Source organism: Diceros bicornis, chromosome 4, assembly GCF_020826845.1.
Source record: "Diceros bicornis minor isolate mBicDic1 chromosome 4, mDicBic1.mat.cur, whole genome shotgun sequence".
In the NCBI taxonomy this organism is placed as follows: Eukaryota; Metazoa; Chordata; class Mammalia; order Perissodactyla; family Rhinocerotidae; genus Diceros; species Diceros bicornis.
This window is the reverse complement of record NC_080743.1, coordinates 97,727,632-97,743,644: the sequence shown is the minus strand read 5'-3', so window position 1 is coordinate 97,743,644 and position 16,013 is coordinate 97,727,632. Positions and strand designations below refer to the sequence as shown.

At 35.2% G+C, this 16,013-nt stretch overlaps 1 protein-coding gene across 6 annotated transcripts in view; it reads left to right on the top strand.

Moving 5' to 3' along the window:
* The window catches only part of DCAF6 (DDB1 and CUL4 associated factor 6), a 141,763-nt gene that overhangs the window by 1,876 nt on the left and 123,874 nt on the right, over positions 1-16,013 (top strand). For all 6 annotated transcript variants that reach the window (XM_058540133.1, XM_058540127.1, XM_058540129.1 and 3 more), the window contains exon 2: positions 12,078-12,139. In XM_058540133.1, coding sequence (XP_058396116.1) covers positions 12,078-12,139 — 62 coding nt within the window. The remainder of the gene's footprint in view (positions 1-12,077; positions 12,140-16,013) is intronic.

The window sequence follows — 16,013 nt, the reverse complement described above, 5'->3', positions numbered from 1 at the left end:
ACAACAAACTTGAATACTGTGTTCTGCAAGAATGAATTATGATTTGGTCCTTTATCTCAAATAGTTGGACAGTTAAGTACTTATATATAGGTTTATATATTAATGTTTTCTTCTGGTTCAGTTAGTTCAGTTGTATCTATGATAGAGTCAATTAAAATCTAACAAAACCATACATTTTCTTTTTCCCTTTCTACTCTAAGTCACTAGTGAGGGTGGAGTTTGTGTGTTGGGTAGAGGGGAATTGAAGAGTGAGAGTCTACTGACTTTAGTAGAAAGTCTAAATTATAGATTTTCAAATATATGTATATACATACAGGGAGTTCCTTATCTTAAATAATATATTAAATGTGCTAATAATATGTACTTTATAATTAGCACGTTCTTGCAACAGCTTCCTTTCAAAATGGTTTCTAAGTATTTGAAAATAGCTTGTCCAGTAATTTCTTGGCCTTCGTAGACTTTCTTTACACCATTAATCTCATTCTTCCACACCACAGTGCTAATCTTGATTTAGTATTCAGGACACAGCAAAATCCTGAATTAATGAGATTTTTTAAAAATGATATTTTGAAGTAGTCTTATAAAGCTTTCCTTTTAAAAAGTCCAAGTCCAAGGGTTTTGGAAAGTAAATAGATTCTTTTTTTTTTTGAGACTTCTATTTAAACATTTTGTTTGTTTATCACGATTTTGTAGGTTAAATATTTTTCGGATTTATTTCCATTATTTGTATTTCTAATAATGAATTACTGCTAAATAACAATAAAATTGGGATAGAATGAATTGACAGATTTTTCTTGTAACATTTACATTTCAAATTACTTCACCATAATGTGTCTTTCCCGTAGTAGTATTCAAGCTTCGTAGGTGATTTTATTTAAATTTGGTTAATTACCTCCTTTCCTCCCATCAAAGAAAATTACAGTTCACAAAATATCTTTTTATATTGTGGGAATGAAGATAAATAATTTATCATATGTTATTTAGAAGAAAAAGATGTACATATTTACTTATAGTCCCCAAGTTCACAAGATTCTCCTGAACCAATAGAGTGTTGTTTGGTCTAGCATGGATTCAGAGGCTAGGCCAGGGATTGTAATCTTTATGAGTCTGATTTAAATTTCAGTGTAGGACTTATTTTTTTAAAGAGTAATTGTTAGAGTCCAGAGTCAGGGACACCTGTAGGTTTAAATGTTTCAGTTTCTCAAGGTACTGTATTCTAGCTATAGAGTAGCGCTTTTGGAATTTAGTGATTATTATAATAACTTATTAGCCACATATATTTCATTTGTGTATATATTTATACAGTTTTATAAAGATAAACATTGCTTATAAAAAACTATCATTTCTGTACATTTCCTCTTTCTATTGATATTTCTGTCATTTTAGACAGACTTGCCTACAACTTGAATTTACACTTTCTAACCCTTCTAAATTAAAAGACAGTAATTAACAAAATAATAATTTAAAGAAACTTTTTGAGGGAGTTGTTTGCTGTAATGTATAAAATGTTTAACATAAAATGTTTAAGTTGTGATGAGGCAGTGTCTTGGTCAGCTTGGGCTGCTATAACAAAATACCATAAACTGGGTGGCTTCTAAACAACAGAAATTTATTTCTCACAATTTTGGAGGTTGGAAGGCTGAGATCACGGTTCCCACACGGTCAGGTTCTGCGTCTTGTGAGGGCCTGCTTGCTTCTTCATAGCCGTCTTTTTGCTGTAACCTCACATGGCGAAAGGGGGAGCTAACTCTCTGGGGTCTCTTTTATAAGGGCACTAATCCAGTGCTAATCTCCTCCCAAAGATCACATCTCCTGTACTGTCACCTTTGGGTTAGGATTTCAGCAAAGGAATTTTTGGGCGATAGAAACATTCAGACTATAGCAGGCAGCCAATGACAACTTTATAGTGGAGACCGAAATCTTTTACTTAGGGGATTAGGAAGTCTATGTCCTTCGAATATCATTAGAGTCAATATGTAGTGAAATGGATAATTTTGCATTTAGATTACTCTTTAGTATATTCTGAATACATCTGCATTCAGACTTACCAAGTTCTTCATACTGTGTTGCCAAGTTACAATACATGAGGGTCAGTAAATTCTGACTTTTGCCTCCTTGTTAGCTACGGGGGAAAAGTTAGTGGAATATTTCTATGTTGTTTCTTTAGTCTTGCAATCTCAATGAAAGTTGAAACATGTCTGATTTTAGTAGTGAAAAATGGCTATCAAATATGACAGATATATTTGGTAGAATATGCAGATAATTCCTAAAGATAAGGCCACCAAAGGCATATTACCAGTCATAACTGCAGACAACTAAGTATCACTACGGTGGATTTCATTCCCCCTGGTACAGGATGAAAGTGCTTAGAAGGCATAGGAGCTTCTGGTGGCATAAGATTTATGTTACGGGTATGTTTTAGGTCAGTGCTTTTCAAATGTTTTGACCACAATACACGGTAAAAATGCATTTAAATGGCAACTTGTGATACACACACACAACTAAAATAAGATTTTCCAAATGGTATTTAGCCTACTAGGTGGGGCACGTTCTGTTTTCTGTTCTGTATCATGTTGTTAAAAAATGTTAGTGTTGACCCGATAGAATATCCACTAATGAGTCTTGGCTTGAGGTTTGCAAAACTATACTGGATGGTGTATGTTTTTTATAATTGTAATTGAATGTCATTGACTCCAAGGTAAGGGTGGATACATTTCCCAAGTATTTGCAGCAGATTAAAAAAAATTTTTTTAAACACTGCTGGTAGCTAATAGAGAAGATATAAATAATGAAACTTCATTTTATTTATATCTTGGAAAAAATAACTAGGGTAGGACACTTTTAAATCCTCATTTCTTGGAAAATACCTGCAATGGGATTGCTGAGTTGTCTGATAAGTGTTTATAAGAAACTGCCGGACTGTTTTCCAAAATAATTGTACCGTACTGCATCCCCACCAGTGGTGTTTGAGAATTCAGTTGTTCCACATTCTCATCAGCACTTGGCGTTGTGAGCCTTCCTAATTTTAGCCTTTCTAGTAGGTGTGTAGGTATAATGATAACATTATTGTTTTAATTTGCATTTGATTTAATCCTAATGGTTAATGATTTTGGGTCTCTTTTCATGGCTCATTTGCCATCCATATACTTTGGTTAAATGTTCGGATTTACATTCTTAATATTGTAAAAATTCTGTATATGTTCTTTTTTTTTTGTGGTAACACTGGTTTATAAAATTATGTAAATTTCAGGTGTACATCATTATATTTTGATTTCTGTGTAGACTTTATATATTCTTGATACAAGTCCTTTGTACAGTGCAATAATGTATTTTGCAAATATTTTCTCCCAGTTTGTGTCTTGTCTTGTCTTTTTCTTAGTGGCACCTTTTATAGTTCGTGCTTTTTGTGTCCTATTTAAGAATCATTACCCAATCCAAGGTCATGAAGTTTTCTACTATTCTTTTTTCAAGAAGTTTTCTGTTTTTAACTCTTACATTTAGGTCTATGAACAATTTTGAGTTAATATTTATGTATGCTGTGAGGTAAGGGTCAAGTTTCATTTCTTTGTATTGTGAATGTGCACTTGATATAGCATCATTTGTGAGAAGATGATCCTTTCCCCTTTGTTGAAAATCAGTTTACCATATATATAAGTCAGTTTCTCTAACATGTTCCATTGATCTAGGTGTCTACCTTTATGCCAGTACTTTGTGTCTTTATAGTTGGTATTAAAATCAGCTAGTGTGATATTTTGAACTTGATTCTTTTTTCCAAAATTATTTTGGCTATTCTGGGTTCTTTCCATTTCCATATAAATTTTAGAATCAGCTTGTTAATTTCTGCTAAAAAGACTGCTGGGGTTTTGATTGGTATGGTGTTGAAGCTATACATTATTTCAGGGAGAACTGTAGTCTTTATAGTATTGAATCTTTCAATCTATGATGGTGGTTTTTCTCTCCATTTATTTAAGTATTCTTTCATTTCTCTCAGCAACGTTTTATATTTTTCAGTGTACAAATCTTAAACATATTTTGTTATATTTATCCCTATATATTTAATGTTTTTTTTTTTTTGAATGAGTCTTTTTTTTTTTTCCCCTAAAGCCCCAGTAGATAGTTGTATGTCATAGCTGCACATCCTTCTAGTTGCTGTATGTGGGACGCGGCCTCAGCATGGCGAAACAAGCGGTGAGTTGGTGTGCGCCCGGGATCTGAACCCCGACTGCCAGCAGCGGAGCACGCGCACTTAACCGCTAAGCCACGGGGCCGGCCCTATATTTAATGTTTTTAATACTATTTTAGATGGTATTTTTTTTTTAATTTCAATATGAAATTGTTCATAATGGGTATATAGAAATACAATTGATTTTTTTTTTTTTTATTGTCCTTACATCCTGCAACTTTTGTAAACCTACTCGTTAGTTCTTATAAAATTTTTTTTTGCAGATTTTTGGGGAGTTTATGTAGATGATTATGTCACTGCATAGTTTTATTTCTTCGTTTTTCACCTATATTCTTTTCTTTTCCTTTTTCTTGCTTTGTTGCACTGGCCAGGACTCTAGTGGAATCTTGAATGGAAGTAGTGAGAGTGGATATTCTTGCCTCATTCCTTATCTTAGACAGGAAACATTCCTGTCTTTCACTATTAAATTTGTTGTTGGCTAGGGGGGCTGGCCTGGTGGCACAGCAGTTAAGTGCGTGTGCACTCTGCTTTGGCAGCCTGGGGTCCGCAGGTTTGGATCCTGGCTGCGCACCGATGCACCGCTTGACAAGCCATGCTGTGGTGGCATCCCATATAAAGTAGAGGAAGATGGGCACGGATGTTAGCTCAGGGCCAATCTTTCTCAGCAAAAAAGAGGAGAATTGGTATCGGATGTTAACTCAGGGCTGATCTTCCTCACACACACACCAAAAAATTTGTTGTTGGCTAAGGATTTTTGTAGATGCCCTTTATCCGATTGAAGAAATTCCCTTCTATTCTTAGATTGCTGAGAATGTTTATCATGACTAGCTGTTGAATTTTGTTAAGGTTTTTTCCTGCATTTATTGAGTTGATTATATGATTTCCTTTCATTGATTCTGTTAATATGGTATATTTACATATTGATTGATTTTTGAATGTTGAGCCAACATTTCAATTCCTGGGCTAAATCCTACTTGCTTATGATAAATTATCTTTTATATGTTACTGGCTTCAATTTTGGTAAGAATTTTATGTCTGTGTTCATAAAGGATATTACCCTATAATTTCCTTGTTATGTTTTTGCCTGTTTTTGGGTATCAGGATAATGCTGGCCTCGTAAATAAATTGAATGTCTTCTCTTTCTCTGAAGGGTTTGTGTAGAAGTGAAATGATCTTTTCCTTAAACGTTTGATATGTTTCATCATTGAAGCCATCTTTGGAGTTTGCTTTGTGGGAAGGTTTTTTTTTTGGTACTTTGTTTAACTTTATTTTGAGATAATTGTAGATTCATATGCAGTTATAAGAAATAATACAAGGAGATCTTATATACGCCTCAAGCACTTCCCCCAGCGGTAACATCTTGTACAACTATAATATCACAACCAGGAAACTGACATAGGTAAATCTTTGAACTTTATCGAGATTTCCCCAGTTTTACATGCACTCATTTGTGTGTGTGTGTATGTGTGTGTGTATTTAATTCCAGGCAGTTTTAACAGATTAATTTTAATTACTTTTAATAGATTAATGTTAATTTTAATTGGTTAATGTGGTTACTACCACATTTAAGATACAGAACAGTGCCATCACGATTCTTTATGATACCCTCTTATAGCCACAGCTACACCTTCCCTCCCTACTGCTAACTACTGGCAACCACTGATCTGTTCTCCATCTCTATAATTTTGTCATTTCAAGAATGTTATATAAATAACATGTCTGTAACATAAATAACAGCATGTAACCTTTTGAGATTGGCTTTTTACCCTCAGCATAATTCCCTTAAGATCCATCCAAGTTGTTGTGTATATCAATAGTTTATTCCTTTTTATTGTTGATTAGTATTTCATGATATGGCTGTATGACTATTTAACCATTCACCTGGTGACAAATATTTAGATTATTTCTAGTTTTTGACTATTAGGTATAAAACTGTTGTAAACATTCACATATAGGTTTTTGTATGAACGTAAGTTTTCATCTCTCTCGGATATGTCCAAGAATTGCAGTTACTGGGCTGTATGGTAAGCACATTGTTTAGTTTTGTAAGAAACTACCTTACTCTTCCCATCAGCCATGTGTGACTAATCCAGTTTCTTTGAATCACCAGCATTTGGTGTTATCACTGTTTTTTATTTTAGCCCTTCTGATAAGTATATAGTGATATCTCATGGTTTTAATTTACATTTCCCTAATGGCTAATGTTGAGCATCTTTCATGTGCTTATTTGCCATCTTTGTATTTTCAGTGAAATGTCTCTTCATGTCTTTTGCTCATTTTCTATTTGGATTATTATTATTTTTTACTGTTGAGTATTGAGACTTATTTATATAGTTTAGGTACTAGTCTTTTGTCAGATACGCAGTTTGCAAATATTTTCTCCCAATCTATAGCTTATCTTTTCATTCTCTTCAGAAGGTCTTTTACAGAGTAAAGGTTTTTAACTTTGGTGAAGTCCAATTTATCAATTTTTCCTTTTTTTTTTTTTTTGAGGAAGATTGGCCCTGAGCTAACATCTGCTGCCAATCCTCCTCTTTTTGCTGAGGAAGATTAGGCCTGAGCTAACATCTGTGCCCATCTTCCTCTGTTTTGTGTATGGGATGCTGCTACAGCATGTCTTGATGAGCAGTACAGAGGTCCCTGCCCAGGATTCCAACCTGTGAACCCTGGGCCGCCAAAGTGGAGCTGATGAACTTAATAACTATGCCACTGGGCTGGCCCCTCAATTTTTCCTTTTATGGATTATGCTTTTGGTATCATGTCTGAGAACTCTTAACCTATCCCCACATCCTAAAGATTGTCTTGTATGCTTTTTCCCTAAAGTTTTATAGTTTTACATTTTTACATTTAAGTTGAAGGTCCATTTTGTGTTAATTTTTGTGTGAGGTGTGCAGTTTAGCTTGAAGTTGATTTTTATGCCTGTGGATCTCCAGCACCCATTTCTTGAAAAGGCTGTGTTTTCTCAATTGAATTGCTTTTGCACCTGTATTAAAAATCAGTTGGCATATTTGTATGGATCTAATTCTGTGTTGTCTATTCTCTTTCATTGATCTGTGTGTCTGTCCCTCTGTAAATACCACACTGTCTTGCTTACTGTAGCTATATAGTAAGTTTTAATGTCAGGTTGAGTGATTTTTTTCTCCTTAGTTCTTTTTCAAAATTGTGTTAGTTATTCTAGGACTTCTGCCTTTCTATATGAGTTTTAGAATAAGCTTGTCCATATCTCCAAAACACCTTGTTGGGATTTTGATAGGAATTGCTTTGGACTTATATATCAATTTGGGAAGAACTGACATTTTTAGTATGTTAAGTCTTCCGATTCATAAATTTGGTATGTCATTACTTTAATTTAGATCTTTGGTTTCTTTTCATCAGCATTCTATAATTATTGGAATACAGATCCTCACCATGGTTTGCTATATATATGTCTAAATATTTAATTTTGGAGCAATTATAAATGATATTGCGTTTAAGTTCAACTTCCACATGTTAATTGTTAGTATATAAAAATGTAATTTTGTGTGTGTGTTGACCTTGTGTTCTTTGACCTTGCTGAACTCAGTTATTAGTTCTAGGTGTTTTTTGGGTATATTCTTGGGGATTTTCTACATGGAAAATGATGTCACCTTCCGATAGGGACTGTTTTATTTCTTCCTTTCCAATCTGTACATCTTTTTTTTCTTGCGTTATTGCATTGGCTAAAACGGCCAGTACTGTGTTTAATAATAATGGTGAGAGTGGACATCCTTGTAATGTTCCTGATTTTAAGTAGAGAGACTTCAGTCTTTCACCATTAAATATGATATAAGATGTAGGTTTTTTATAGGCGCTTTTTATCAGATTGAGGCCATTTCCCTCTGTTGCTAGTTTGCTGAGAGCATTTATCATAAATGGGTTCAATCAGAGAAGCAGAACCACTAGGAGATACACAAACATACATACACACAAAGATGGGTTACTGGTATTTGAACTGTCTTTGTAAGGTTGTTCTCTTCATATCTGATGCTGGGGCTTGACATTCTGAGGACAGACAGTTGGGAAAGGAAGATGGTTGTAAATTGGGGGTAGGAAGGACAAGCTTGAACCCATGAAAACAAAGGTACTGTGTCAGTCCTCATTGTCTCCAGTCTTATCATTGTGGGTGTTCTATAGGAGAAGCTGGCACCCTTTGTCAGGGACTTAAACACACAATTGGCCAAGTATTCCAAGAAGCTAAAAGAGGATCCATGGGAAGGTGGGACAGTTATGGGCCTGAAAAGTGAGTGGTGGTTCATTCCTGTGTCCTGCCAGACAGAGGCTCTCTCAAGTCTCCTGCCCTGTTTTCAGTGTTACTTATGAGTACTTGGTGGGAGCTCATGGAGAAGAGCTGCTGACTGAATGCAGACTCTGCTTGTGTCGAGGATCCCAGAGATTCTAAACTGTCTCTCTAGCCCACAATTCGCCTTTAAGCATTTGTTTGAATTTTCACTGTTTTGTTCTTACACACTTTGATGGCGTTTCTTTGTCCTGTGTTCTGTCACAGATGAAACAGTTCTATGTTCTGTCTGTCCTTGGAGGAGTTTAGTTCTCCTGGTTACTGGTAAGATGCCGTGAGAACCAAGGAAGAAGATTATTTCAAGGAGACAGCAGTCAGCTGTGACAAAAATAATACTATAAAGTCATGAAAAAATGTGTCTTGAAAGAGATCATTGGATGTACTGATAACCATGATTTCTGAAAACAAAACTAATGGAGAGGAGGGGGCAAAAGGAACAATGCGGGAAAAGGAAGAGCTGGCAGTGAGCTAGAGAAGGCAGCGGATGTAGATGACTGGGAAGTTCGGCATTGAAGAGAAGTAGCTCAAAGAGACCGTAGAGTCAAGTAAAGTGAAAAATTTTGTTCAAGTGCTTTTCCAGTTCTGCTTCTCGGTATCGTTAGCCTTATTCTTTTCCCTTAACCAGCTCGAGTTACCTCAACTCCTGAATGAAGTTGTTTTTAAAATCATTTTCTCTCTTTTTAGATAATATTATCTTAGAACAGTCCCACTTATACATAGGGAGAGTACTAGTCTTAAGTATCTTCAGTTTATGAGGCACATCTATGAGTTTTGCTTATGCTAATTAATTTACTCCTGACAATTAACCTACAAAGTTGACAGTATTGTTCCCATCAAATATAAAACTTTTATAAACATAAAACTGAAGCTCTGAGAGAGGTTAAGTTTTGCTCAGCGTATGTATGGTATGTTCCAAGTTAGATATGTAAACCTAGGTCTAACGTTTCTTGTCCCAAGCATCCCATGGTCTAATAAGGGAGTTAGGTATGTGAATAAATAAGTTACATAGCCATTAAAAATGAGCAATGGTCTATATTTATTGTCATTGAAAGATGTTCACCCTGTATTATTGAGTGAAAACACGTTATAAAGCAGAATGACTGTTACGATCCCATTCATTTATTCACTGATTCAGCAAATGTATGTTGAGTGCCTACTTTGTGCTAGGCCCAGTTCTAGGCACTTAGGATATTCGAGTGTGAACTAAAGAGTGTTCCTCTTTCTATGGAGCTTATAGTCTATTAATGTAGAATAGAATGTCAAAGTAGAGATGAAATTATAAGCAGCAGCTTGGGTTGCAAGAAAGACTTGAGTAAGAAGCCACAATGATAGGTAAATTCACCCATAACAAGTGTATGATTGTTGGGAGACAGTTCTCCATGGCTTATTTGCATTTCTGCATATCTCGTGAGCAGAGGCACCTGGCTACTTTGTTCTGGACTATCTTTTCGAGGATGTTTATATAGGGAACAGCCTTGAAAGATATAGTATCTCTCTCTGGGGCGGAAGGCAGATTTATTTATTGTCCTGTGTAATAAAGATAATGTCTCCCTTTGGGACAAAGTTCAGGCAGGTTTGCTTGATACAAGATCTGGGTTCCCTCAGTTCAGTGTTCCCCAGCTGTGATTCAAACCCACTGCAGGTACAGTATTCACTCAGGCTGCTCTGCCTTGCCCCATGGGAATTGGGGGACAGAGGGAACCCATGTGAACCTGAAACTCATACTACTAGAGTAGTAAAATCCTTTACCTCTGACTTGTGAGTCTTGTCTCTTCTGCCGGCATCCAGGAAATGGTGGCAGGTGACTTGTTAGCTTGCAGGTAGACCAGACTCTTCACAGTTCTTGATAACAGCTATGAGTTTATTTTTATTTTAATTTGAGGGGGTCAATTTTTTTAACTTACAGTTCTTATTCTCTGGTGGCTATCGCCTCCTATTTCTTGATGTAGTGCATTTAATTACTAAAAGGGTAGAGGAGGTTTACACTAGTTTGTTCTAGAAGCACATTTTATGGGATGTGTGGACGAAACAATCAGTTTAATCTCCACAGTCACATACAAAAATATCATTCTGGAGCTATCTATTTAACTGTTATGTCTCAGTGCATGTTTTTATGTACAAGTTTCATATATAAGAGTTCTTGCTAGAAGAACTAACTTTGTCTCGTGTCCCACCACCATTTTCTCTAGAGAGAAATGGCTAGAGCCGTGTTTTCAAGCCCAGATTTTAAAAATTTGGAAAAAAAAGTTTTTAGTACTTTTTGTTTTAGTATTCTAATGAATTTTAATTGCTGTCATGTTGTTAATTTGAATATTGTATTTCTTAACTCTTAGTTTATAACTCAGTAGGATTACCAAGCCTGCTGTTGGCACAGAGGAAAAGATTTTTAAAAATTTTTTATTGGTCTACTACAGTTAGCATCTAAAAGCAAAAATCTGATTTGAAAAGTTAATATTAAAGTACAACCTAGTTCATGAAAATACTGAATTTCTGTAGGTTGTTTTATTCTAATAAATTTAAGAACCATAGAGCATTCCCCCCACGCAAAAAAAAAAAAAAAAGAGATTCTTTAACCCATATGTTCATCCTTTACCTAGCCATCTTCACAGTTATAATCAAGGAGAAAGAAAGAAAACAGTTTGGCTTCAAGAAGATTTTGATCTTTACGTTGAAGGGCAAGAAAACATAATGGAGAAATCTGTCCTTTGTGACAGTATACAGAGAGCATAGTCAAATTTAATTTTATTTGAGATCTCATCAGCCTGATTACTTAGCTAATTGTCAATCTTTGTCATATTTTCAGCTTCCTTTCATTACAGCTTTTGAATAAACATGAAGCTTTTTGGTTCATCTTTGGTAAAGATGATTCATTTCCTAAAAGGAAACATATTTCTCTTTTTCAAAAAGGGAACTTATTCTGTTTTTGCAGTATTATAACTGTTCTGCTATTGATGGATATTTAGGCTGATTTTATTTTTTTGCTGCCACATTTCATCATTGTAAAATGGACTTTAAAATATTTTAACATTTCTGAAATTCACGTGTTTAAAAATACGTGGCATCTTACAAAATACTGTTTGCCAACCTCTTTAAGATTGAAAACCCTCTCTCCCACTTCTCTGCTTTATTTTTCCATATAGCACTTTCACCAAGTGACATATTGTTTATTTTCTTTCAGTAACCTCACTAGAGGGCAGGGATCTTTTCCTGTTTTTTTTTTTTTACCACTATATTCCTAGCTCCTAGAACATCACCTGGAATGGGGTGAATACTCAATATATTTGTTGAGTGGATGGATGAATGAAGGGAACAATTGAGTGTTTACCGTGGTCCTAACACTGTGCTAAGCCTTTTTTGTCCTTGAATTGCTTAATCCTTACAATAATCACATGAGGTAGGTAGGTGATAACGAGGGCTAAGGAGGAGGTTAATTTGCCCAATATCACTCAGTTGAAAAATGGAGGAGTTGAAATTAGGGCTTGAATCTATCTCATGCCAGATCCTAGCATCTTAACTTCAGTGTTACCCTTTTCTCAGCAATAAATTGTATGATTTATTTAGTTCTTTCTTTTTAAACAGGCAGAAGAGAATTTATCCAAAGATTAAAACTTGAAGCAACCCTGAATGTGCATGATGGCTGTGTAAGTAATAATTAATTCTTAACTATGAAGGACTTTAATACTAAGTGTTCTAATGTTTGATGAAATGTCCTAATCCTCTCAGAAGATATTGTCACTAACTATAATAAAATGGGAGAATAGAGTTTTACATTGAAACATGAAAATACATTTTGAATTTAGAAAAGTATATGGGAGATTTTTTAAAGTACAAATGGGTTTTCTAATGTTATCAAAAGGCTTCCATCTCTTTTGTTCTACTGATACTGCTTTTGTGAAGGTCACTTGTGATCTTCGTGTCACCAAATCTAGTGGTCACTTCTGAGAAACTTTAGACATTGGTTGAGTACATCTTCTTTTCTGAAATATTTTTTTCTCTCGGTTTCTGCTAATACCATACTCTCTTGGTTTTCTTTCTCTGTCATTGACTCACTGCATCTTCTCTCTCTTCTTAGGTGACTCCCACATATTGACCTTCAAATGTTGGATGTACCGAGACTCTGTCCTGGTTCCTCTCATCTTCTTTTCTTTTCTTCTCAGCTCTAGGTGACCCTGTCCAGTTCCATGGCTAAAAAAAATATGACTTCCACCTCTCCACTTCTTCCCAGAACTCCAGATTCATATGTCCAACTCTCTAGTTAACATTCCCAGTTGCATGTCTGATAGGCACCCCAAATTGAACAGGGCCAACCGGAGCCCTTTTCTTTTTAATTTTTATTATGAAAATCTCAAACATGCTTTTCATATACTCATCACCTGGATTTAGCAGTTATCAAGATTTTGGCACATTTTCTTTTTCCATTTCATTTTTCTTTTTTTTTCCCTTGCTGAAATATTTTAAAGCAAATCCTAGATATTATATCATTTCACCCCTATGTGTAGCCTATAAGCAATGGTCATTTTCTTATGTAACCAAAATGTCATTATGTAATTTAACAAGATTGACGGTATTTTTGATACCATCTAATACACAGTTCATAATCAAATTTTCCTCATTGTTTAAAAATGTTTTTTATAGTTTGTTCAAAAGAGGATCCAGGCAAAGTCCATACCTTCATTGCTGTGCCTCTTAAATTTTTATTAATCTAGAGCAGTCTTCTTCTTTTTGATCCCTGCCATTGACTTGTTACAGAAACCGAGTCAGTTTTCCTATAGAAGGTCCCACATTCTAGGTAATGGTTTGTTTTCTTGTGATATCATTTAACTTGTTTCTATATTCTTTGTTTTTCCTGTAAATGGAAGTTACTTCTAGAGATTTGGTTAGACTCAGATTCAACTTTTTGGGCAGGAATATTTACAGATGATACTGTGTGCTTTGTATTAAATCGCATGCAAAGGCACACAGTGTTTCATTGTCTTACTTTTAGTGATGGTAAGATAGATATAGGATTCAAGTGGCTAAAACAAGTACTTGGTTTTCACCCCTACATCTACAGCTTTCTACATCTCAGTAAATAGCACCATCATTCATCCACCTATTTAAGCTAAAAAGTTTTAAGTTATCCTTGATCTCTCTTCCTTTAACTTCCACATCTAATCTATCTATCTACTCCAGAATATATCTGGAACCCATCTACTTCTATCTCTGTGCTACCACCTAATTTAAGCTATTTTCTTCTCTTGCCTGGACTACTGCACTATCCTCTCACTTGGTCTCCTTCATTCCACTTAGGTCTCCTGATTATTCCACTGATTCATGCAACATACGGATCCTAGATTATGCATACAAATCAGGTCATGTTACTCTTTTATATTATTTCCTCCTGTTTTCCCCCTGGGATGTAAGATGTACAATATGGTTGACAAAGGCAGAAGGGTTGAGAAACGTCTTTATCAAACAAGCCCTGTGGTCTAAATCTGCTAGGCTGGTTTTTGATACCTCTGAGAGTCAGTGGACAAGTAAGGGGTAGCAATTACTGAAAATCAAAGTGTATTCATTTACATTCATAAAGATGTATTATTCCTGTTACATTGGGATACCCTGTTTCATTACAGGTTACCTCAACAGTGTAGTTTTAAGGTTTGTTTTTTTTTTTTTAAGAAATTGAAATACTAAAACAAATAAAGAAAAACAAACCTAGAGTTTAAGGCCAAGGAAATCTGATTCTAACAAACACTTCCTGATTTTGATCTAGGTGATCCATGGATCATACTTGGGAAAACACTGCTACAGCTGTTCACTGAAAACATGAAACTAGAAAGATCACATGAAAAGAAATTACAAAGTCAAAAGAGGGGCTAGGCCCTTACTCTAAGGAACCCAACATTTAAAACTTAAGCAAAGAGGGAAAAAGTGTCTATAGTCTTAAATGGTTATCTTTTTCCTGTCCACAATTACAGAATTATAATTATGCTGTAAATACAGTTTAGGTATATATTATTTATTTTAAAACTTAAAATCATTTTTGGGGGGAAAGGGATCAAAATAACAAATGCACATGGTTAAAATGGGTTATAACAAAAAGTAATAGATGTGTCCCACTCTCTATTATTCCTTTCTTATTCTCCAAAAGCAACCTCTTTTAATCTTTTTTTTGTTTCAGCTCTTTTGGTGATTTCTTTCATGTCTCTACATAGTATTCTTATACTGGTCTTTCTTAATTGTTAACTTTGGACATTGTCTATTGATTTCCTGCTGTAATAGAGGAAGATTTAAGTTATTTTTGTGACTCTCACTTTCTAAGATTTAGGCTTCTCAGAATTTTTGTGTTACTGTTCTCAGCCTCTCCACTGGTCACTTTAACTTTAAACAACATACGTCAACATCCTTTTGTTTTTCTCTCTTTTGTGCACAGTATCCCTTGAGTCCCCATTCTGTAAGATAGAGACGTTGAATGCTTTCACCCTTCATTCCACCACCTTCTCTTTCTGGTTCACACCTCTGTCAGGTGTACATGCTTTTATGTTGTCAATGTTGGTTGCGTTTACCCTTTATTCTGTAGCGATTCTTACCTTCTGTAATTTGTCTATGTATTCTGAAAGTTGAAATTCAGTAAACAATGTTAATAAGTCTTATACGTGTATGTACTTTTCTTAGTTTTTGTTAAACTCTTCCACTCTGTAGGGTAGGAAGAAAATTTATGAAGAAAATTATGTAACCTATCATCTGTTCATGACACTCAGCTGCTCAAAACTCTCCAGGGAGTTTCCAGCTTACTTAGAGTCAACCCAGAGGCCTATTGCTTCTGACCCTGTGTGATTTGGCACTTGCCGCCTTCTCCAGGTTCATCCCGTACTTCTCCGTGATAACGTGTTTGTTCCAGTCACACTCATCTTTTTGCTTTTCCTTAAATACACTAAGTACGCCTTACATATTTTATGCCTTGTACCTAGAACTCTCTTCCCCCACATATCTGTGAAGCTTACCTCCTGATTTCATTTAGCTTTCTCCAAGCATTACCTATCAGAGAGGCTTTCCCTGACCACCCTCAAGAGCTCTCCACCCCTGATCAACATCTTTGTTTTTTTTTTCATAGTCAGATCATATCACTGACATTGTAATTATACAAACACATTTATTTATCCATAGTCTGCACACCTGCCCCACTCTGTCCCAGCACACTGGACCAAAAAAATATCTTGAGAAATGTATTGTCTTCATCTAGTGTCAAGAGGAGTACCTAGCACAGATATGGTGCTTAGGAATTGTTCATTGAAGAGTCAAATTGTGTGTTACATTTTTTACCTTTATTTAAGAACCTAAGGTCAAATCTTTCTCTCTACCCAAAGGAGAATTTTCTAGTGTTAATTTCAAATGGATTCTCCCATAATGTGCAATTGCCTTGATGGTATTCTCAAGTTTTTGCAAGCTGTGGATTCTATATCTTCCCATTTTTAAATTTACTTTCAGGCTTTACTGAGTATATTCTCAAATATTTTTCTAAAGATGAATGGAACG